General features: G+C 33.1%; 1 protein-coding gene across 2 annotated transcripts in view; it reads left to right on the top strand.

Annotated features, from left to right (window-relative positions):
* SOS2 (SOS Ras/Rho guanine nucleotide exchange factor 2) overlaps positions 1-25923 on the top strand; it is an 82953-nt gene that overhangs the window by 15600 nt on the left and 41430 nt on the right. The window contains exons 2-8 of one of the 2 annotated variants that reach the window (XM_081050451.1): positions 2387-2512; positions 5006-5137; positions 6031-6195; positions 13964-14167; positions 16750-16893; positions 19548-19658; positions 24172-24270. In XM_081050451.1, the coding sequence (XP_080906577.1) occupies positions 2387-2512; positions 5006-5137; positions 6031-6195; positions 13964-14167; positions 16750-16893; positions 19548-19658; positions 24172-24270 (981 nt within the window). The remainder of the gene's footprint in view (positions 1-2386; positions 2513-5005; positions 5138-6030; positions 6196-13963; positions 14168-16749; positions 16894-19547; positions 19659-24171; positions 24271-25923) is intronic. The other variant, XM_081050452.1, reaches the window with a different exon arrangement.

The raw sequence follows: 25923 nt of genomic DNA, 5'->3' as shown, positions 1-25923 counted from the left end.
ATATTTTAAAATTTTATTTTCTAACTTTGCTGCTGTTACATAGAAAAAAATTGTATTTTTATGAATTCAAATAATTTATACAATATTTTGATTTTCCTTCATGGATGTATTAGTCTGGGGTCTCCAGAGAAACACACACACACAACTCAGAAACACTCTCACACACACAGACTCACACTCACACACTCACACTCATATAAGCCCATAAATCCCAGATCTGCCATCAATAAGGGAAAGACCCAGGAGAGCTGCAGGTATAATTCTAGTCCAAGTCCTAGTCCAAAGACAGGAGAAGACTGAAGTCCTAGGTCAAAGACCTGGACAAAGAGAAAAAATTCTTTCTTAGCTGTTATTTTGTTTAGCCCTTCAATAGATTGCATGAAGTCCACCCACATTGGGGAGGGCAATCTGCTTTATTCAGTCTACTGATTCAAATGTTAATCTCATCCGGAAACACCCTCCAGACACACTCAGAAAAAATGTCTAACCAGCTATCTGGGTACCCTATGGCCCAGAAGTTGACACATAAAATTAACTATTATAGTGGGCAATCAAATCATCTACAAATTGTTTCTTCCTTTCTAATTCTTATAATTTTATTTGTTTTTCTTGCTGTACTGCAGTAGCTAGGACCTCCAATACAATGTGGAAAAGAAATGATAAAATTATCCTTGCCTTTTTCCTGATCTCAAAAGGAAAGCTTTCAGTGTTTAACCATTAACTATGATATTTATTGTAGCTTTTTTATAGATATATTTTATCAAATTAAGGAAGTTCATTAAGAGATTTCATTATGAATGAATGAATGTTGAATATTTTTTGATACTTTTTCTACATCTATTGAGATGATCATATTGTTTTTCCCTTTTAATCTGTTAACATGGTGAATTACTTTGCTTGGTATTCCAACATTAAATCAACTTTGCATTCCTGGGATAAACTCAGCTTAGTTATGTTGTATAATTTGCATCTTTCTTTTTGAATTTTTTATCAAGTCTACTCTCAAAATAAGTTGGGAAGTCTATCTTGTTCTTTTTTTGGGAAAGTTTGCTTAAGATTGTTGCATTTCTTCCTTAAATGTTGGAGAGTTTGTCAGTGAAGCCATCTAGGCCCAACAAATTTCAGAAAATTGAAATCATAGAAAGTTTGTTTTCTGACCACAATGTGTGATTATTCTAAAAATAAAAAAGATAACTTTAAGAAATTCCCTATGTTTAGAAATTAAGAAGTATACTTCTAAGTTCTAAAGGTCAAAGAACATACATAGTGGAAATTAGAAGCAGTTTTATAATGGGTGACTACAAAAATATTTCATATCAGAATCTGTGGGTTTTTTACAAAAGTAGTTCTTAGAGAAAATATACATATTACAAAAGAATAGAGATTGAAAAATAATGACCAAGTATACATCTCAAGAAGTTAGAAAAAAGAACTAAAAAAAAAAGCAGAAGAAAAAATGAAGATGAAACTGATATAAATGAAATATACAACAAATATAAAATAGCATCAACAAAGCTAATTAGGAATGAAAGAAGGGATTTCACCCAAAGACTTTATGGACTTAAAAGTTGCAGGAGGCTATAATGACAATTTTATGCTAAGTTTTGAGAAGTTAGATGAAGTGGTGAACTTCATCCTATTTTCTTTGTGGGAAGGTTTTTAATTACTGAATCAGTTTTTCAAAATAACTGTGATTATTTAAAATTTTCATTTTTTTATGTCGATGGTGCTTATATGCTCCTAATACCATGGCATAAAATTACAGTAGTACTTTTCTCAATCATTCTTTCAACAAATATTTACATGACACCTGCTATATGGTAGGTACTATCTTTTACCTTATTATTCCTCATATGCAGTTCGACTAGATTATTTTTTAGGAGAGATTACTAGGTTCTGACTTTAAGAAATTTAACAACAAAAATGGCCCAGTACAGCTATGTGGCGATAATCAGGAGCTTATACCACTGTAAAAGAAAACTGACTGGCATCTACTTCTTCATAGAGCAGGTCGATAATTTGTAAAGTAGTATGGTTATTCAGATGCCTCTGTTGCTGGGATTCATGACCTAGTGTTCACAGACTTTTAGTAGATATATTAGTTAATTTTAGGACATATATATATATATATATATGCTTTTTGAGTGGTAAGGAGGAAAGGGGCCAAAAGATTTTCATAGGATCCAAAGAAGTTAAGAACCACTGCACTGTGGGTTATAAAAGTTTACAGAGACCAGTAAATAAAGGTGCTTTTTTAAATTTATGTTTTATGTCTGTATTTGAATAACCATTTTAGTAAAATATTAATTATATATAAGATTCTCTGACATTTCATTCAGTAAATACTATTTGGCCTATATGTTAATTGAGAACTTTATTTTTAAAGGTTCAGGAGCAAGTACACCCCAATCTCTCAGCTACTGAAGAGTCTCTCTATTATATTGAAGAGTTGATTTTTCAGCTGCTTAACAAATTATGCATGGCACAACCAAGGACTGTTCAAGATGTGGAGGTAAAAACTATTTTGTTATGTCAAAAAGTCACTGAACCACTGTACAAATTAATTTTTGAACCTAAATATATATTATTCTAAATTATTCTGGAATCTAAAACCATTGAAATCATATGGGATATATACATGTAGTCAGTTCATTTTCGATAAAGATAATCAAGGCAATTCAGTGGGGAAAGGAAAGTTTTTCAGCAAAAAAAAAAAAATGCTAGAACAACTGGATAAATTTATGGGGCAGAAAACCCTTAAACCTATCTCACACAAAAATTAATTCAAGTTAGATCGTGGTCTTAAGCATAAAAGCTGAAACTATAAAGTTTTTAGAAGAAAATGCAGAAGAATATATTCATAACCTGGGGTTAAGCAAATATTTTTTTACTGAGGACTCAAATGCAGTAAATATTAACGAATAAAATTAATGAGGAAAAAAAGGTATAAGTTACAGACTAGGAGAAAATGTTTGCAATATGTTTTCCTTACAAAGGTTTTATATCCAGAATATGTTAAAAACTCCAACAAATCGGTAATAAAAAAAAAAAAATCACCCTACCCAGTCAAATGGGCACTTCATAAGGGAAGATCTGCTGATGGCCAATAAATACATGAAAAGGTGCTCAGGTTCATAAGTCATCAGAGAAATAGCATTAAAACCACAATGAGATACCATTTCACATTTACCCAATGGAATAAAATTAAAGACTGATTAACACCAATTGCTGATGAGATAAGAGCACCTAGAGCTCTTTACTAGGGGAAGTATAAAATTGTATAACCATTTTGGAAAATTGTTTGCCAGTTTCTTATAAAGTTAAATATATATCTAGCCTATGTCCCAGCAGTTTTACTCCTAGGTATTTAACCCTAGAAAAATAAAAATATATGTTCAGAAAAAGACTTAGCCAAGCAGTTTTATTCATAATATCCAAAAATTGGAAACAACTCAAGTTTACATCAACAAGAAAATGGGTAAACAAATTTTACTTGATTCGTAAGATGGATTACTACTCAGCAATAATATAAAAGAACAAACTATTAATATATGCAGTAACATAGCGACAATACACAGACATTATATAGAGCAAAAAAAGTCAGACCCCAGAGAGTACATATTGTGTGTTACCACTTAGATGAAATTCAGAAACAGCTAAAATTAATGGTGATAGAAGTCAGGATGGTGGGTGGCTGCCTGTAGGGGGTGGAGATTGAGATGATAGAAATATCCTGTATCTTGATTAGGGTGATGGTTACATACATGTAAGCATTTTTTTCAAACTCATTGAATTGTACACTTCAGATCTATGCATTTTACTGCATGTGACTATTACCTCAATAAAGGATTAGTATAAATCTTAAGGATATTGATTGATTGATTACTACACAGACACACACACACACACACACACAAACACAAATAAATACATACACACACCTCTGAAAGATCATGTTTTGGCTTGGTTACATGAGAGTATTTTTAGATTTTTAGAAATATCTGTCAGTATAGCTTTCATAAATTAATTTTGCACTATACGTTTACATCACATTACTGTTTACATCACATTTCTTTTGAAAATTGTTTCTACAGTAAGGCAACAACTTTCAGTATGAAAGAAAATCTTAATTTGGAATAATTGAGCAGTTAAGCTTTTAGTAACTCTGGGAATTAAAGCATATTTCGCTATTTTCTGCTGTAAGAATTAGGCATTAAATAAATATAATAAAAGCACACTTTTCAGTAGATAAGTGTGCTTAAAGCTGAGAATATAATTTAAAAAATAGGAAATTCTAAATTGGTGTTTGATTCCATTGTTATTACTTGTCATTATTCATGCCAGTCACTAATATTAGATGAACCATAATAGTAGCCTCAAAGGCTTGGATTTTTTGTTTTTGCCAAGAGGTATATTTCCTTAAGCCATTCTGAGCTCTGTCACCCACTTGATCCTTTAAGAGGTACATAACATCTCTTCTTTGTAAAACTCTCCTCTATATTTGAAGCTCTAAGATTAGCAAAAGGAAAGTGACTGAATAATAATTATTAATAATGAATTGACAAACTTCTGCTAGGTAAACAATTTTAACCCTAGAAACCTTACTGTAAAATCACTGAGAGTAATTTGATGCTAGCTTTGATCTCTCCTAATATTATTAGGTTGGTACAAAAGTAATTGCAGTTTAAAAGGTTAAAAATTGCAAAAACTGCAATTACTTTTGCACTAACCTAATACTTTTGATTTATTTCAGTTCCATTTTAATTATGCTTATACTTAAAGCTTTCTGTTTAAAATTTCACCTTTTTCTTTACCCATGGGAATTATGTGGAAAAATCTTTATAGTCCTGCTGATCTATTTGTTTTAATTTTACTTACTACAGGAATCAAAATCTTATGTTACTATTATCTGCTAGCATTAAGGATGGTGACAAAGTTTAATTTTATATGAATATTCTATTTATGAGCACTTCTGTTAACTATAGTACTGCTATGATCTGAACAGGAACGAGTTCAAAAGACCTTTCCTCATCCAATTGATAAATGGGCTATTGCTGATGCACAGTCTGCCATAGAGAAAAGAAAACGAAGAAATCCTCTCTTATTGCCTGTGGACAAAATCCATCCTTCACTGAAGGTAAAAAAAAAAAAAAAGAAAAAAGAAAAATTAGGGAAGTTCTTAATAACAAATCATACTTTATATGGTATTGGTGCATATAGTATTTATATAGCGTGGTCTGTGTTATTGTACATGTGCACTTGCATATGTATATACTTACACAAACATGTATTTGTTAATATGTGTACAAAATAAAAATAAATGTACTTTGATTAAATCAGGTTGCCTTTCATATAATATTAAGTTAATGATAAACACTAATGCATCTTTGTGACATCTTCTGATGTCTACTACACCAACTGATTTTCAGCCTTTTCTTGATTAAGAAAATACATAATGTCAAAAGCTACTATGAGTTCAGAACTATTTTTAAATTAATCTGTATTTATCACAGGTATTTTTATATACATTGGAAAATAGACTACAGAATATTATTTAGTCTATAGAAAATACTTGGTGTACATGGATTTGAATATCCTTTGGTGGCAATTTCAAGATTCCTCCACCCCACCCTGATTACATATCCTCTCAATAGAAACCTTGTAATTTGAGGGTATTGGTTAAAGCAAGGTCCTTGAAGGTGGCGATATTTGTCAAATGGGTTTTGGATAATGTATTGATTACGAGGCTTTAATTGAAGTCCAGACCAAGATTTCTACTCGTATATTAGAATTAACTATCTCTTCTTATTTGATACTAAAGGCAGATTTATTAGGTTAGATATCTCTTTTAAAAAAGCCCCTGATACTGGAACCAACAACTCACTTTATATCCTGTGGTACCAGTAAGTTTAGACATTTGGTTTATGGAAAATTCTTTACAAGTAAGAATGTTAAATGAAATTTTTAAGTGTTTAATTGGTACTTATAGTGCCATTTTTTAGAATTAAATTGTTTATTTTTTTCCCACAGGAAGTTTTAGGGTACAAAGTGGACTACCATGTGTCCTTATATATTGTGGCTGTCCTAGAGTATATCTCAGCTGATATTTTGAAATTGGCTGGTAATTATGTTTTCAATATTCGACATTATGAAATATCTCAGCAGGACATTAAAGTGTCAATGTGTGCGGATAAGGTAAGTGTTAAAAGGTATTTAAACTTAACATGAATAGTAGTGACTGTATGCGTATGTCTCTTCTACCTCCTTCTTTAAATACATCAGTATATTAGTAACTTATAATTCCTGGATTTGAAAGACAGAAAAATGCTGGCTTTTCAGACTATGATATTTCCAGATTTTTTCAGCATGTGATAGGACGGGAATCTCTTTTCTCTATCAAGAATCTTTTATATCCAAAGTCTTCAACCAGTTTAAGAAAAGTACTTTGAGTTTTATATTTTTAGAAAGAGACTGTATACAGAATATTTAGATGCTTTCAAGTATTTGAAGTAATTTTGAAAAACATACTTTGGTTTCGTAAAGTAGTTTAACGGGACACGGGTAGAGAGAAAAAGACATTGCCAATGCCAAAGTTACTTTACCCTGATAATATTTTTGGTATACTTCTTCCTTTCTGGCTATAAACTACTGAGGAAAGAAATTGAGTACTTTTTTTCTCTCCTCCTTTTCTTCCCTTTCTACTTCTGTTCCTTTTTTTCTTCCTTTTTAAATCAGTATTTTTGAGTACCTGTTATGGGCCAGTCAGCAATCCCTGTTAGAAAGAATTTATTTTAGTGGGAAATAAAAATATTGTAAACAAATAAGTAGTACAATGTAATTAAAACTATTAAACAAGTCAGCACTATGGTGGAGAAAGTGATCAACTCTGGTGTAGGGGAGACGAGGTGTTATTTCACAAAGAAGATACCTCAACTAGACCTCTAAGTGTGAAGGACCCCCAGGACCTGGCATGTGTCAGTGGTTCTCTACTTTGAGTGCACACCAGGAAGCTTTGAAAGAACACTAATGCCTGCGTCTCACTCCCAGAGATTCTCATTTACTTGGGCTGGGTTGGGCGTCCACGCCTCAGTATTTTCAAATTTCAGGTGATTCTGATGAGCAGTTATGATTGAGAGCTACTGTGCTATGCTATAGTCTCAAAAATGATTTTTCATTTAAAATTCATAGTAAACAGAAATTCCTTCTTGTTTCTATTTTGACTTCTAAAGTTATGATTACATGGTTTTTTTCATAGTTTGTGTTTATCTCAGACTTTTAATAAAATTGCCTGTGCTCAGACCGCTTGAGAGTAAGTTGCCAACATAGTTTAATGTCCTACAAATGAAAACATGCTCCCTACATAACCACAGTATGACAATCAAAAATCCAGGAAATTTATGTTGATATATTATACCATCTAATCCTACACCCCATTCAAATTTTGCCAGTTGTCCCAATGATGTCCTTTATAACAAAGTAATCCAGTCCAGAACCATGTATTGCATTTAGTAGTCATGAATCTTTTTCTTCAGACTGAAACAGTTCTTCACTTTCCTTAACTTTTATGACCTTGACACTTTTAAGTATTACACCAATTATTGTTTAAAATGCCCTTTACTTTAGGTTTTTTTCTGGTGTTTTCTCTTGATTAGATTCAGGTTATGGATCTGGCAAGAATATCATAGAAGTGGTGCTGTGTTCTTCTCATTGCATTTTGTCACATAGCACACAATTTCGATGTGTCCCATTACTGGTGATATTTATTTGATCACTTAATTAAGGGGTTGCCTGACAGGTTTCCTACTTTGAAGTACTCTTTTCCCTTTTGTAATTAACAAATATTTTGTGGAATACTTTGAGACTGTGTAAATATTTCATTTCTTATCACACTTTAAATTTATTCATTTGTTTATTTTAATATGGGCTCTTGGTCTTATTTTATTCAATGGGTCATAATCCATTACTTCGTTATTTACTGTGATACTCAAATTGCACGGGTGAGTTTTGGTGGGTGAGAGCCCCTTTAAGTTTGGCTTCTCTGTCCCTGTACAGTTTCTTTTGAACACTTTCTTTTGACACAAGATATTCTAGGTTCAACTTGTTTTTACCTGCTACTCAAGCCTGGAATTAGTTGTTTTTTTTTAAAATCCTGGTTCCTTTTAGTGGAGAATGGTATTTAGAAACCAAGATCTGAGTGCTAGATGAGCTTATTACTATTTGAGTGTCACTGGTCTGGTCTTTTAGATGCTAGAGTTAGGGGATATAGATATAGATACAGGTATTAATATAGATATTTGTGTGTTTGTATTATATATATACACACATATATAATACATATATATATAATACACACATATATACATATATGTATATGTATCCATATGTATATAATACACACAAACATATTCATCTAAATTTAATTCTTATTTTTATGAGATCTCACAGAATCTCTCCAAACCAAATCCAATATCACAGGTTCATTTTAGCTCCCCCTTTTCATATTTGTATCCCTTCTCTCCTAGTAAGAAACTTGGCTCCCATTTTTCTTAATATATTTTTTTACTTGATCAGTTCTCCTATGTATCTAATCTCCCAGCAGACCTCTCTTCCCCTACTGGTGTAGGGACCCTCCTTAACTCTATTTTAGCTTAGAAACCACTCCTCCCCTTTGTATGCACTCTATCCTCCCGCTCAAGATCTGACAATCCCATGTTGGCCTGCTGCTGTGGACCACCTTCTCCGCCACCCTTCACTGAGCGCTGCCCTGTCATATGTATAGTCTCTTACCCCAGTTGATCTCTAATCTAACATCCTATGTCAGGTTGTGTCCCTCACTACAAGTACCCTCCTTACTGTCTTCAGAATCTGTCACCCTGAGATGGGCCACCCAGTTTTTTCCCACCCTCACCCTGCAGGGATTCCTACCTTATTTGCTGCCCCCGCCTCTCCCATCCATTAGCCTTGGACATAATTTTTGAGTAACTGTGGAGAGGAGAGACTTCGTATCATATTTGAGGTTCACTTTTTCCGTGATTCTTTTTAAAGGCAAAAGCAATTAAATTCTAAACAATTATACAGTTTCAAAATTACAAGAGACCAAATCATCACAACCAGTTGACAAATCATCACATAGCTTGTTTGGGCTAGGGAACTCATTTCTTACAAAAACGTTCATCCATTTTTATTTTTTTTATTTTTTTTTTTCATCCATTTTTATAAAATTCTAATTAGGTGAAATGTCTTTCTCATACAAAATTAAAGTTGACTTCTCTATTAATTTTCATTCATTAATTCTAATTCTGTCTTCTGAATTACATTAAATAAGACCAAACTGCTTTTCAGAATAAGTTATTCAGTTATTTGAAGCAGTTTTTTGTGCACTAAATCTACCTTTTGAGACTTTAAGAAACAGTTTTCATGTGATATGATTTTCTGATGTTTCACTGTTGTATTGCTCTTAGCCTGTGATTTCTAAAACTAAAGACAATCTAGATTTGGTCTGACTAACACAGATTACAATGAAATGCCTTCCTTCTTTATGTTATTCTTTTATAATTTCAGCATTAATGTGTTTGACACCTATGTCACTCTGCTTACTTAATGAGTTTGCAGAGGTATAAACTCCCTAGGACTTTTCACATGAGGTACTATTATGTTACGTCTTTGGTTTCTTACAACTTGTTTTCTTTGACTTCTTACAACTCGCTGTTGATTTTTTTATGTAAGTTTCAAGTCAAATTTATCCCCAGAACATTTCATACTGTTACTGAGACTATGCTCCAGCATACCAAGATATTATAAAAATCTAATTTTGTCATTCAGCATTTTCGATATCCTATTCAGCTTTTTGAAATGTATGCAAATCTGAGAAACTTAGTTTTAGTTGGAATTATTTATTAAAAATATTGGAAAAAACAGTATGTAAGAAATGAGATTTCTCACATGTTGTTAGAGGCATCCTTCTAGAAATAAATTACCACTTTTTTTTTTTCCATTATGATCTTCTAGTCAGCTACTGTTTCACCTCTTGTCTAAGTTACCAGTCAACAATCTTTATCTATAAAGGACCAGAGGGTAAATATTTTAGGCTTTATGGGCCATACAGTCTCTCTTGCAACTACTCATCTTTGCTTTTATAATAGGAAGGAGGCCATAAACGAACGAGTGTGGGCTGTGTTCTAGTAAAACTGTTGGCAGTGGGCATGATATAGCCTATGGGCTATAGTTTGCCAGTCCTTTGCTACCTTGATTCCAAGTTTGTCTCAAGAGACTGTCGTATGCTTGGATTAAAATTAAGATGACTGTTCGTGGGTCTAGTCATGTGAGTGGAATAATGATAATAGTGTGCCAGGGTGTGATCTTAGTAAATTTAAACTTTCTAGTGATCTCCATTTGAAGAGCTCATGAACCATCTGTTTAATAAACTATTTGACTAAATGATTTCTAGGGATCCATATAATTTGCTAGTAAAGGTCATTTAATTTGCCAGATAGGGAACTTGGGAATCAACCTTTTTTCTTTACATTTAAAAATAAAAGCAACATTTGACTATGTGAGATATTCTGTCACATCAAAGATTGCTGAGAATACTTAAGACGATCACAGGAAAGAATTGTGTAGCTCAACCCTTACTATACTTGTCACTATTAAGGAAAATAATATTCAGAGTGGAAAAATAGAACATAGGTGCTTAAGACGAAAATTAATGTATAAGAAAGGCAATAGAATAAGGGCACAGAGCTGCTCTGAAGTTTACTTCTTTAAGCCTACGTGTAATAAGAGTTGAGTTCTGTGTTTTTTAACGCATGGTAATATTACTCCACTTGTTCCAATAACTGGCTGTATTTCTTTGTTGTCTGTCTTATGAACATGACCAAAAATGCTTTTTATTGTCCTAACGTTTTTTTTCTGATCCTTGATTCATTTGAGCCATAGCTTTCTTTACACAAGTCTAATAGTTTACAAACATGTATAATACATGTGTGTGTGTGTTTTCAGCAATTTATCTTTTGTGCATGTACTGTGTTCATATGCTGTGGATTTTAAGATGAGATCATGATTTTAATCCTTAGAAATTTCAATACAAGTTAAACACTTATATAGGAAAGAGAGAAGATTGCTAATAGAGGACTGAAGCCAGTGTAAAAGACTGAGAAGAGAGTCAGGGAGAGTGGGAAAAGCTATACAAAGAAAATGACATTTGAGCTAAGTGATGAAAATGGTAGGTGTCTGTCATATAAATAAATGTGCTATTTGGAAGGGAAGTAAAGGAAAACATTCTAGATAGAGGAGAATACAAGGAACTGACCAGATTTAAGAGATATTTCTGAATTAAAGTTAATAGGATTTGGGGACTGATTTGATATAAAAGGAGAAGTGTTATGATGACCAAGTAGGTGATGTTGTTATTAGTGTTTGTGAGGTAGTGTATACGTGCATAGGTTTGGTCGGACAGGAAGATAACTAGCAAGCCTTTCATAACACTTGTCAAGAGTTAAGAGAGATGCTGAGTCTAGAGATAAACATTTAAGGAGTCATTATCATGTACTTAGTAATAGGAAAGCATCTAAGAAGATGAGCTCACTTAGGAGAAAGTACAACAGACGTGTCAGACTGGTGGCCTGCTAGTGAACAGGATTCCAGGTTTGTTTCTTAAAATTTTGAGGGGTGGCCAGATGGCAAGTTGGTTAGAATGCGACGAGCTCTTAACAACAAGGTTGCCGGTTCAATTCCCACATGGGATGGTGGGCTATGCCCCCTGCAGCTATGAGAGCTGTGCCCTCCACAACTAGACTGAAAGACAACGACTTGACTTGGAGCTGATGGGCCCTGGAAAAAACACACTGTTCCCCAATATTCCCCAATAAAAAGTTAAAAAAAAATAAAAAAATGTAATTCTATTTTTTAAAAAAAATTTAATTATTTGTCATCTATATTTACAAACCTGAAAATTTTATATAAAAATCTAAATCTCATGCTTTTTTGAAAAAAAAGAAAACAAAAAACCTGACCAAATAGCTGGCATTTAACAGTGCCCTTCCTATACAGGTGCAGGCACCTTCCATTTTGCCACTCCCCCTCACTACTTCTTATTTATTACGATGTCACTACCTGCCTGACCCTTGTAGCATTTACATTCAGGACTTTGGTGTTGCAGGACCAACAGGTCCAAAAACGGAACCCTGCAGCTGTGGTGCAGAAGCTGGGGTGGTTGAGAAGGAGGCCCCACTGACACAAGGATATATCAGTAGCCAGAGGAAAAAAGTTTTGTTGTTAGCTGTGTCAGTAACTACAGAAAACAAGTCAGAAGACGCCAGAAAATCATTAGCGAACAGTTTGAATAAAGTAATGGGCTTGAGAAGTGAATGAGAGTAAGTTCAAGAAAGCAAGTATGGACTACTTTAAAACTGTCTGATGGGGAAGACAGATCTAGTCTATGTCATGTCTTTCATTCTTTTGCATATATATTTAAAATCAGATTTCATCAGCTAATTCCCTGTGCAGCCCCAGAGGTTTGTTTAGAGATCTGAATTGCTAAGAACTGGGGCTGACGATGTTCAGTGGCAAGAAAGTGAGTTGTATGGAGGGGCAGTGAGGAGGAGAGGGATTTCAGAGTGTCACAGGTGAGGCAAGGGACATGGATTAGCATTAGATTGTGAACGGCCTTTGTCCTTACAGAGTTAGCATTTTATGCTGAAGGCAAGGAAATCCAGTATCATTTTTATGTATGGTATGATACACATTTGGTTTTAGGAACAAATTTTTGGAAATGCGACTGGGAAGACCAGTGGCAGGGAGATTATATTGCAGGACTTGCGTATCCTTTTAAGAGATGGTGATTGCTTAATAGTCTAATCTAAAGCATGAAGTGGGATGGAAAAAACTGACCACATTTAAGAAATAGTTCTGAGTTAGATTCAGCAGGATCAGGAGGGTAGGGTCTGTGTTTGTTTGGTTCATTGCTGTATTTTACCAACATCTGGCACAGTTTCAGTAGATCAGAACAATTTCAGAATGAATGAATAAATGAATATCTCTGTATGTTGTCAGAATTTCTTCTCATCCCTTTGAAGTTGTTTTACTTTTTGGAGCCTCCTTTTTGGGATTATGCCTTTTTTTTCCTGAACTCTAAGAAAGTAGTTTTCAGTCAGTCTTGAATATATAATTAAGTAGGTCCAATTTTTCTTTATTAACTATTTTTAATTCTAAAAGGTATGGTCACCTATTTCCTATGGCTTTTGATTGACAACTAGTTCTTGTGGGCTGGTTGACATAAATCCACAGTAGCAATCTTACTATTCTCCGAAAGGGGAAATTGTTGCTTTAGCAATTTAAACATCTGTGGGATGCTTGGTTTTAACAAATAAATTTAATTACAGTAGTTGATATAGTATATATGCATCAAACTATCACACTTTTAATCTATTGTGTGCCACTACCACAGTACCATTTCACTTTTCCTCTTTTGAACTCTACCCAAGTACATACAACCATCCTTATAGTAGGTAGGACAAGCAACTACCATTTAGAGTGCCTACTATTTGCCAGACATAGTAGTATGCATTTGATGTACATTACCTCATTTAATTCTTTCATCTTTTGTATGTAAGGAATCTGACTTTTAAAAGAAACGTCTGTAATCACAGATGCGTAAGTGGCTGTACTAGTATTTTGGCTCGGATTGTTCTCCAAAGTTATGCTCTTTTTTGCTATTAAATATGTATGTGTATATATGTGTATGTATCACACACACGTATATATTTCACTATTAGGTTTATCTTATTTCCAGAAATATTTGGTTTTCCCCTTCAACTTTTCAATTTCTCTTATTTTGAATTTTTTCATACATATTAGCCTATAATACACACAACTCTCATTATTTAGTGTTTTAATTGCAAGTACTTTGAAGTGGTTTTATAAAAGTAAGGAAAATAAGTTTATGCGTTATTGATTTATTTCTCAGGTTTTGATGGACATGTTTGATCAGGATGACATAGGTTTGATTTCTCTCTGTGAAGATGAACCTAGTTCTTCAGGTGAATTAAACTATTATGACCTCGTCAGAACTGAAATTGCAGAAGAAAGACAGTATCTGCGGGAACTAAATATGATTATAAAAGTGTTTCGAGAAGCCTTTCTTTCTGACAAAAAGCTGTTTAAACCTTCCGTAAGTACCTTTTTGAGTTTGAAATTCTGTCTGTCCCAAAAGTCAAACAGCAGCTTAAAACCATAAATAGTAACTATATGCAAAACAAAAATATTCTTTTATGTATTATTTGTGGGTTTTTTAAATATGTGAATGTTTATACTAATGTAAAAGTATGGCGACAATGAAAATTAGACACAAAATGAGAAACGGGGATTGTACTGGAATGAAATCTTTTTGTGCTATGCAGTATTTAAGATTTGTAGTCATTCATTTGAAGATGGTGAAAAAGATGTATGGTCTAGAAAAAAACATGCTTTTCCTGTCTTTTTGTAGGTACTTTAAGACAGTAGTTTAAAGTTTTAACAGTGGGTGGAACTTTTTAAGAATGAAAGTTTATGCAGAATGTCATGTAAATAAAGACAGAGCTTCTCTATTGGAAAGACTGGGTGGGAGTGGGGTGAGTAGGATGAGGATCCAGAGAACTTTGTTCATCTTTTCCTTTTGTGTCTTCTAAAATCAACTCTAAAGAATCTGGATAGACAAATACTCTTTTTTAAAAAAAAGATTTTTCTCTATATACTAACAATGAAATATCAGAAAAAGAAATGAAGGAAACAATTCCATTTGCAATTGCAACAAAAAGGATAAAATACCTAGGAATAAACTTAACAAAGGAATGAAGGCCAAAACTACACCAAAAACTATAAGACATTGATTGTTGAAAGAAATTGAAGACAACACAAAGAAATGGAGAGAGATCCGTGTTCATGGATTGGAAGAATCAGCGTAGATTTACTTAAAGCAATATATAGATTTAGTGCAATCCCCATCAAAATCCCAATGGCATTTTTCAAAGAAATAGAAAACCATCAAATTTGTATGGAACCATGAAAGAGCCGAATAACCAAAGCAATCTTGAGGGGAAAAAAAAAAAAGCCACTCCCTGACTTCAAATTATAGTACAAAGCTCACTCAGACCAATGGAAGAATTGAGAGCCCAGAAATAAACCCACACTTATATGGATAACTAATTTTTGACAAAGGAGCCAAAAACACAATGCAGAAAGGAAAGCCTCTTCATAAATGGTGTTGGGAAAATTGGAAAGCCATATGCAAAAGAATGAAGCTAGACTGCTGTTTTGACACCATACACGAAAACTAACTCAATTGATTAAAGTCTTAAACATAAGACGTGAAACAAAATACATAGAAGAAAACATAGGTACTAAACTTACGGACCTTGGTCTCAGAGGGGCTTTTGTGAACTTGACCCCAAAGGCAAGGGAAGTAAAAGCAAAAGTAAATGAATGGGACTACATCAAACTAAAAAATTTCTGCATAGCAAAAGAAATCATAAAAAGGCAACACATCAAATGGGAGAAGATAATTGTAAATGATACCTCCGATAAGGGGCTAATAACCAAAATATATAAAAGAATTCATATAACTCAACAACAACAAAAACAGTCCAATTTAAAAATGGCCAGAGGGCCTGAATAGACACTTTTCCCAAGAAGACATACAAACGGCCAACAGATATTTGAAAAGATGCTCAACTTCATTAGCTATTAATACAAGGGTAATGCAAATCAAAACCACAATGAGATACTACCTCACACCTGTTAGAATGGCTATTGTCAATAAGACAAGAAATAACAAGTGTTGGGAAGGATATAGAAAAAAGGGAACCCTCATCCACTGCTGGTGGGAATAAAAATTCATACAGCCACTATAGAAAACGGTATGGAGTTTCCTCAAAAAATTAATAGAGCTACCATAGGACCCAGCAATCCTTCTGGATATCTACCTGAAAAAGAAACATTTATTTGTAAAGATATATGTACCCTTATGTTCATTGCAGCCTTCTTCATGGTAGCCAAGACATGGAAACAATCTAAGTATCCTTCAATGGTTGTTTGAATAAAGATGATGTGGTACATATATACAATGAAATATTACTCAACCATGAAAAAGAATGAAATCTTACCATTTGTAACAACATGGATGGACTTAGGGGGTAATATGCTAAGTGAAATAAGTCAGACAGAGAAAGACAAATACATGATTTTGCATGTATGTGGAATCCAAAAGAAATAAAACAGAAACTCATAGATACAAAGAACAAATTGATGGTTGCCAAATAGGGGGTGGGGGTGGGGAATGGTTGAAAAATGTGAAAGGGATTAAGAAGTACAAATTGCCAGTTATAAAAATAGTCATGGGGATGTAAAGTACAGCTTAGGAAATAGTCAATAATATTGTAATAACTGTATGGTGTCAGATAGGTACTAGAGTTATTAGGATGTGCACTTTGTAAGGTATGTAAATGTCTAATTGCTATGTTGTGCACCTGAAACTAATAATATTGTAAGTCAACAGTACTTGAAAAATAAATTTAAAATATCTAGCATCTATATTTTCCAGTAAATGTACTGTGTATTATCCAGCAGGTTTATTTCTCTTCCTTATTTGTGATTGACTTTTGCTATGTTTTGGAATATATTAGTATGTGATTGGGTGAAACACATTATTTATATATATTTAGTAACTTTTAAACAAATTCTCAACTTGTGTCTTAACCTTTCTTTTTCTTTTTTCAGGACATAGAAAAGATTTTCAGTAACATTTCAGATATACATGAGTTGACTGTAAAACTTTTAGGTTTGATTGAAGACACAGTTGAAATGACGGATGAAAGTAGTCCTCATCCCTTAGCTGGCAGCTGTTTTGAAGACTTGGCGGAAGTAAGTTTACAGAACTACTTTATATTCTCATTTAAATCTTAAATGAGGTAGTAAGAAATTTAGTAGTATGTTCTTTGTGAAAATTAGAAGACACTGCTGACTAGTATAACCAATAGCTAACTACAATTACACTGTATTTATAAATAATGACACTTTATAGTGTATTTATAATAATACTTAAGTGAAAGTTGATAAAATAGTACATTTTAAGATATTTTTTTAAATGGCGAGTGCATTTAAGGTGAAAGAAATGTTATTGATCATAGTTGTTTAGCTTTTGTGGATTTTCGTCTTAATTTCCAAAAATTGAAAAGGAACTTTATATTTTAATTTTGTTTCCAAAGTGAAAATCATTTTGTTGTCTTAAATGATTATAAAAGTAATACAGCTCATTGTAAAAGTATTCACAAAGAGAGGCAAATACAAATGAAATGAAAATCACTCATTTTCCAATACCCAGAGATGTTATCCTTGTAATATTTACTTATTGTTAGTTATTTTCTACACATACATGCAAACCTATGTGTACTTATAAAAATAAGATCGTATTCTTTTATTATCTGCTTTTTCTCAGTGAGTATATAACAAACATTTCCCATGTTAATAAACATACTTCAATACAATTTTTAAAGTCTGAATAGTACCATATTATGGAGACACTAACATATTTTAACTGTCTACTGTTGCTAAGCATGTAGGTTGTTTCCATTTTGGTTGTTGTAAATAATATTGCAACAAACATATTTATACTGTGCCTTCATAGCCTAGTAATTATTTTAGGATATATTCCTAGAGAGGAATTGTAGTACTAAAGACTAGGTATGTTTTTAGAGCTTTGAAACATTTTGCCAAATTTACTTTCAAATAATTTCTATATGCTGGCCTTCTTTTTTTCCCCACACCTTCACTAACTCTGGGTATTATCCCATTAATTTTTGCCAGTCTGCTAGGAAAAAAAACCCCAGCATTTCTTTGTTCTTTAATTTTCCTTTTTAAAGTAAACTAATGATGTTGAACATCTTTTCACTCATTGGCCATTTTTATTTATTTGGAAAACAGGGCTTTAAAAGTGCTTTCTTTAGATGTCATATAAATTTCCTGATTTTATAATCTCTATATATATTTTTCTGAAAATATACATCACTTTTATTACATCTATTTTGTAGACAATGAAACTGATAGTATAGATATATTCAGTTACTGATGCCTAACCAAAATATTCAGCTTTGATTCTTATTAGAAAATTTTTATATTGTGATATCTTGGCATGTTAATTTGTAGTTTGGTTGCCTGCTGTACTCTTAAAGATATCATGGTTCATTAGCAATGTATTTTCTAATTTTTGTTTTTTGTTGTGGTAAAATGTATATAACAAAATTGCCATTTTAATCATTTTTAAGTATACTTTTCAGTGGCATTAATTAAATCCACAATATTATACAATCATTACCACTGTCTATTTCCAAAACTTTTCCATCACCCCAAACAGAAACTTTACTGATTAAGAAACAACTCCCTGTTCTTCCCTCCCTCGAACCCTGGTAACCTCTACTTTGTCTCTATGAATTACTTTATCTACTTTGTCTCTATGAATTTGCTGATACTAGATATTTGATGTAAGTAGAATCAAACAATATTTATTCTTTTGTGTCTGCTTATTTTACTTAGCATGTTTTTAAGGTCCGTCCATGTCCTAGCACATGTCAGAACTCCATCCCTTCTATGGTTGAGTAATAGTCCATTGTATGTATATATTGCTTTTCATTTATCCAGTTATTTGTTGATAGACACTAGTGTTTTTTCCACCTTTTGGCTGTTGTGAATAATGCTGCAGTAAACATTGGCATACAAGTATCTGTTTGAGTCCATTTTCAGTTATTTTGGGTACATGCCTAAGGAGTGAAATTTCTGGTTCATATGCTAATTCTTTGTTTAGCTTTTTGAAGAACTGTCAAACTGTTTTCCACAGAGGCTACACCATTTTACATTACCACTTGCAATGGACAAGCGGTTCAGTTTCTCTGCATCCTCGCCAATACTTATTTCTGTAAAACATATATTTTTAAAATACAAAAATGAAACAAACTTCTAGGTTCTAACTAATCATTGGGGATGTTGATTATTTCCAAATAATAGGAATTTAAATATAAACATTGGACAAAAATTGGGCAGTTTCTGCTTTGAGTACATTAGTCTTTGCTTTTTATAATTTTGAAAAGTGTCAAGTGGATAAAACAGTGGTATCACTTTTTGCTTCTTTAGAAAGTATCCTAAGTGTAAACTTAATTTCAACCTAGATAAGCCTAATTCAAATTTCAAAACCCAACTTTCTCTCACTAATGAACACACTTTTCGTTTATTGGGGATAAATGTACATAAGCATTTTAATAGTCTGATACTTGTTACCACAAAATCAGTGACCTATTTTAAGACCAGTAGCTTCTTGTCATCTATAGCTCAAGGTCATTACTTACATTTAAGAATTTTTCCAGTTACAGCCATCATTATTGTTTGTCCCTGCAAAGTAGAGAGCAAAAAGTTCTGAAACCTAGTTGAGGACTTGAATAAAAAATTGCCATTAAGTAATCTGTGCCATTATTAGTAGAAAAGATATTCTTTTAAACCTAACACATTTTCTTTTTTCACAAAAATAGGAGCAAGCGTTTGATCCTTATGAAACATTATCGCAGGACATTCTTTCACCAAAATTTAATGACCATTTCAATAAGTTGATGGCCAGACCTGCCGTGGCTCTACACTTTCAGGTAAACTTAAATTGAATGTTATTATTATTATTTTATATATAAAGCAACTAAAGAAATATTTCACCATCTCATCCTCCAAATATTTATAATTCTAGATTCCTTTCAGAAAGTAACTGAGGAAATATTTCACCAGTCATTCGAAATCTGTTATTGTAAGCCTATTTTAGATTGAAAATAACTATTCTGTTCTCAATGTAGAAATCTTTTATAGAATACCATCACAAATACTGATTGACCAGAAAAATCTGGCACATTTTACATCTGGGATATAGAGATGAATATGGAGAGCTATTTTAGGTTCTTATTCCCAACAAGATAGAACGAAAATCATAAAAAGTGGAAAATATCCTTATGTATACTCATACTGATTTCTCTGTCAGGCCTATATTTTAAAGGAGATAAATATATTAATAGGAAGTATGCAAGTTAAGTGTTCAGTAATGCAGTAAGATAAAATGGAAGTGGAGAGAGAGAGATGAAATTTATATTTTTACTTTTTCACCACTAAACAAGGGTTACATTTGTATCAATGATTCTTGACTACGTACTTATTGCTGTAGAAATTTCCTAAATCTAGACCAGCTCTTCTCCCTTAGCATATGAATATGGTCAAGTCTTTATTGTCTTAAAACAAGAAAATAAAGCTTTCATCACGTTCCTTTTTTCCCCCCATTTTGTAGTCTTCATATTACTTTTTACAATTCTTCATTATACTGCTAACATCTGTGTTCTAATCAGGATATAACACTAAAAATTGCCCTGATAATGAACTTAACCACCAAATCCAGTGGACATTTTTGATTCCTTATTTATGTCTGTAGCATTATATTTGTTCGTCTCCCTGTCCTTTTGGCTCCCATGATGCTTTAATTTTTATCTTCTCTGATTTCATCTTCTCAGTCTCTTTAATTGCAGGTATCATTCAACTTCTATTATTAGCTCCTGATTTTCTGTCCCCCTAATGCTCTTCTTGAGTGACTTTTGCTTTAGTTGCTGCCTATATGCTGATGACTTCCTATTTGTATTTTCAAGTTCCAGCTCTCTTTTGAGCACTGGGTGTGTGTGTGTACACTTTCATATAACTACCTGCCTTTTGAACTAACTAACTTAGATATCCCACAGGCGCTTGAAATACAAATGTTCAAAACTGAGCTTACCATCTTTTCCTTGCCTTCTTTACTGTGTTCCCATTATTCTGTTCCTACTCAGAAACTTGCCAACTTGGAAAAAAATTACACTTAACTTCTCAAGATTTACTTCAACAAAGGAGTACTTTATTTTTTAATTTTTAATTTTTTAATTGGGGAACAGTGTGTTTCTCCAGGGACCATCAGCTCCAAGTCATTGTCCTTCAATCTAGTTATGGAGGGCACAGCTCGGCTCCAAGTCCAGTCGCTGTTTTCAATCTTTAGTTGCAGGGGATGCAGCCCAGCATCCCACGTAGGAATTGAACCAACAACCTAGTTGAGAGCTCAGGCTCTAACCAACTGAGTCATCCGGCTGCCTCTCTGGAAGCTCAGCGGCAGCTTGTTGTTTTCAGTATAGTTGCAGGGAGTGCAGCTCACTGGCACATGTGGGAATCGAACCAGCAATCCTGTTGTTCAGAGCTCGCACTCTAACCAACTGAGCCATCTGGCCTAGGAGTACTTTTTTAAGTTAAATCTTGTATATAGACATAAACCATACAGTAAACAATGTTAAATTGGACAACCTGCCTATAATATCTTTGCATACTCGTTAAAAGCACTCACAACATTTCTTGTTTCATTTCTGTTTTATTAGTAATTCTGACTGTGGGATTTGAATGTTTAGGGTTCAATTATGTCAGCTATTGAAAGTTAGATAAAGCCCCTTTTCATAGGCCAAACTCACTTGTATTAACTTTAAAAAGCTGAAGTAATAGTTCATTTAGAAAAGTAATAAAACTTCTTAATAAGTTGTGTATAGCACATTTTAAGAATATGAGTTTTGGCCCAATAAATAGTTGTTGAGTCTATTGAACAAATTATAATTTAACTTCAATTAACAATATATAAGAGTTATGGGAATATTTTACCTTTGAGGATATATTTATTAGATTCTTTCTTTATATTATATATTGCTGTTGTTATTAATCTGATGAGAAATAAATATTTAAATAAGTCAACCTTAATTACATTTAAACTCATGAGTAACTTTTAAATCTCTTACAAATTTTAGAAAAGCATTTATTCTACAGACTATTAGTTTTCAAAACTGGGACATATGTAACCTTAGCTGTACACTTTCAGGTGATATAAGGGTACAGATAAGTTTAAGGGAATCAATTTCTAGTCTGCCAGCTATCTTGTTTGTGTTTTTGCATTCTATTTTCCAATTTCTCTCATATATTGTCTATTGCCATATTGAATTTCCCATTATGCATTGATCCAAAGTGTAAAAACTTACAAGGCACCAGTCAGGGGAAAAAAAAATATATTGCTCCCAAAATAGAGCTGTGAATGGGTTTCCTGGACCCAGTTCCAACATAGGGAGGGAGTTCTTCTTACCCCCCAGCAAATAATTCTGAGACACCAGCAAGAATTCAACTCAATTCTGACACCGTGTACCCAGAAATAGAATCAGATTCTACAGGTTAAGGGTTCAGTCCTACCATACTGTGCTCCCTGCTGGGGTGCCGCCACCTCTTGCACACACGCACCCGTGTGTCAACACACACACACACACATACACACTCACTCACTCACACTCACTTCAGAGGCCAACCACAAGCCCAGGCTCTTACTTTATCTGACCAACTCGGTATAGATTGGAGGTTCCAATGATTCTCTGCTTGGGTTCATTTTGCTAAAAAGACTCACAGAACTGAGAGAAACATTTTGGTTACTAGATTACCGGTTTATTATAAAAGTATACAGAGGAGGGTGCCAAAAACTTGTATACACATTTTAGAAAAGGAAAACTATTAAAATTGTAATACTCAATATATGCCGATAATAAAAGATGAATACAAGTCACGTTTGACTTCTGCAATTACAAGAGGTGCTCCAAGTGGTTACCATCAGCGTCCAGACACTTCTCTTTATGGCGAACTACTTCTTGAGCAACATTGACCAAAGTGTCTACCTGTATACACTTCTTTGGCATCCTGGTATTAAAGGAAAAGGATATTAAAGGATATGAATCAATAGCCAGATGAAGAGACACATAGAGTGAAATCTCAAAAGAGCTTATGTCTTCATGGAGCTTGGGGCCCCAGCTTGGTGGCACATGGAAGCATTCTGGTTCTCCAACTTGGAAGCTCTCCCAAAAGGCAAAGGGCTGTCTTTCTGGGTATTTATGGGGGTTTCATTATATAGTCATGGTTGACTAAGTCATTGGCCACCGACAATTGAGCTCAGTCTCCAACCCCTCTCGCCTCCCCAGAAGTCAGGCAGTGGGACTGAAAATTCCAAACCTCTAATCACAGAGGTTGATTCTCCTGGAAACTAGCCCCCATCTGTGGATGGGGGTCAAAAAGTAATCTCATTAACATAACAAAAGACACCTTTATCACTCTCAAAACTTAGGAAATTCCAAGGGTTTGTGGGAGCTGTGAGTCACAACTGTGGATAAAGATCAAATATCTTACAAATCACAATATAGCAAGTTAATTGACTGCAAAGCAAAAGTATTCCAAGAGAACTCTTGATTGTGAAAAACTCTTGGTAGCTGAAATGGCAGGTCCTCTCTACCTGTGTCTTATCATATCTAAGAATTAAGATGTGAGATGGTTGTAACAAGGGTGAATATTAATTTTTTTTTAAAGTACTGTATTATTCATTGGACATTGGGATAAAGGAGAGGGAGACTTGAAAAATAAAGTTCTCATACCTGGATGTGTTATTTTAGGTTCTTACGAATGCTTTCTATATTTAAGACTGTGACATCAACATGTATATTTGAATTTAAGAATGAAATCAGGTTTTTTGCGGAAATTAAGTCTGATCTGTTTATTTTGACAATGAAGATTGGCTCTGTTTATTTTGTCAATGAAGATTGGCTTTGTTGATGTCTGTATGACAGACATTTTTCATAAATGAGCTAAATCTGAAACTTATTTAATCAATGTTTGGTGAAATATATTTAAATCATATCCACAGTATACATACAGCATCCCCCAAAATACATTATTTGCAACTACTTAAAATTAAAACATTCCAAGTGGTGGCATAAAAATGTGCAAGAAGGTACATAGCTTTTCAAAATTCTTTTAAAGTATGTAGAACCTAAAACTTGAAGAAAAGCTGAGAGGACTATTGTAAAAGTTATTTTAGCCATATAAGAGATGAAGAAATGTATGTAATTATCTAATAACTTAAAGGAGTAAAAGGAGAAAAAAAACTTGATAGCACTTCCATTTTAATATAGAATGTTTTCCATTATAGTTTTGATAAGTCTGTATCTTATATTTTTAAAAGCTATTTCTGTTAGACACTGCTGTTATATATCCTTGATATCAGAGATACAATATTACATCTTTTTTGCTTTGCAGTCCATTGCTGATGGTTTTAAAGAGGCAGTTCGTTATGTCCTTCCACGCCTTATGCTGGTGCCAGTGTATCATTGTTGGCACTATTTTGAATTATTAAAGGTAAGGTGAACCAAAAAAAGCTTTTTGAACCAAAAGTACTTGGCATTTATCAGGCCTCAAAACTAGTGTTTGATATGATCATATTATTTTTTAATACTTTATTCATAAAAATAAAATAAATGTCTACCTTCTTTCCACGGACCATGGAGAAAAGCCTATCTTTTTTACTTATCTTCATATTATTTCCAAGTGGTAGATAGAGACAGGAAAATGTATCTTTGTCTGTCATTTCGTAATATAGAGTCTCAAAGTACTAACATTATGAAAGGTTAAATTTTTAAAATTCGTGTTTGGAGACACAAGCGTGTTTTAACTCTTATTTTAAATAAGTGATCAGTAACTTTTATGTATAAATTTCCATCTTGTTTTAACTTATTAAGAAAAGCACTTTTAAAATTGACGTGTTTTTCCATGCAGTGTAGTATTCTTCCTCTCTTAGAACCCAAGCAACATATTTTTTAAAAATTATGGTAAAACTTGAACTCTTTTCAAAGATCAGTAAACATAAAAATATATTTCTAAAGGTTCTAATATATAGTATAAACTTTATTGTGATATATTACATACCTAGAGAAATGTATGTAATAAAACATAATAGAAACATAAATGTGTTATATAATAAATAAATATAATGTATAAACACACCAGAGGTAAACCACTACCCTGACATTAATGGCAGTTACTTCCTTGCTTTTTTTTCTAGTTTAACCACCTAGGTATATCATTAAAATACATATATAGCCCGTTTCTGAGCTTTATATAAATGAAATCAAATTGTATATATTTTGTATCTTTTATCTTCTGTTAATGTTATATTTGTAAGATTTATCGATGTTGTATGTTCTAGTTTAATTTTCTTCCTGTTTGAATAAACCATGATTTATTCTTTTCTAATAGAACAGTGTTGTGCTATTACTAATAACACTTGGGGTGGACATTCTTGTACATATCTCTTGGTACACACGTGCATGCATTTTATTTCTCTAGAGTATGTTCTCAGGGATGGAACTGCTTGGTCATAAGGTACAACTATTTTCAAATTTAATAGATAATGCCAAGCAGTTTTCCATAGTGGGTTGTACAGTTTACATTCCTACCAGAATAGATGAGATGTCACTCTTTATGTATATTTTCATACTGTTAAATTTAAATTTCTGTCATCTGCTGTATTTGTGATCGTCTCTGGTGGTTTTAATCTGTATTTCCTTGATTAGTAATGAGCATGGGTATAATATGTTCATTGGCTTTTGGGATAACCTTTTGTGGAGTTACTTAAGTCTTTTGCTATTTTAAATATCATCTGTGGTTTGTCTTTGCATTCCATATTTCTGTTCTTATTGCTGTGCATTAATTAAACCTGAGTATATTCCATATTTACTCTAAGGATTATAGTTGCACTGATGAGATATAGGTTATTTCTCTTTATTATTAATTCTTTGAAGCCGTAAAGCACTACTAGTTTACAAAAGAGTATCTGCTGCCTTTGGACAAGTATCAGAATTCGTGGAGTATTTCTTTTTCTACTTGAGGTTCCATATGCACTTTCCTTTTGATCTCTAAGATACCAAATGGGCATATGGAGAGATGGAGATTTTCTGGGGACCATCCGTTCTCATTTCTCTACATCATAGCTGCTGATCTTCATTGACTCCA

The sequence above is a fragment of the Rhinolophus hipposideros genome (assembly GCF_964194185.1).
Source record: "Rhinolophus hipposideros genome assembly, chromosome: 5".
NCBI classification, from domain to species: domain Eukaryota; kingdom Metazoa; phylum Chordata; class Mammalia; order Chiroptera; family Rhinolophidae; genus Rhinolophus; species Rhinolophus hipposideros.
This window is presented reverse-complemented; position numbering and strand designations above follow the sequence as displayed.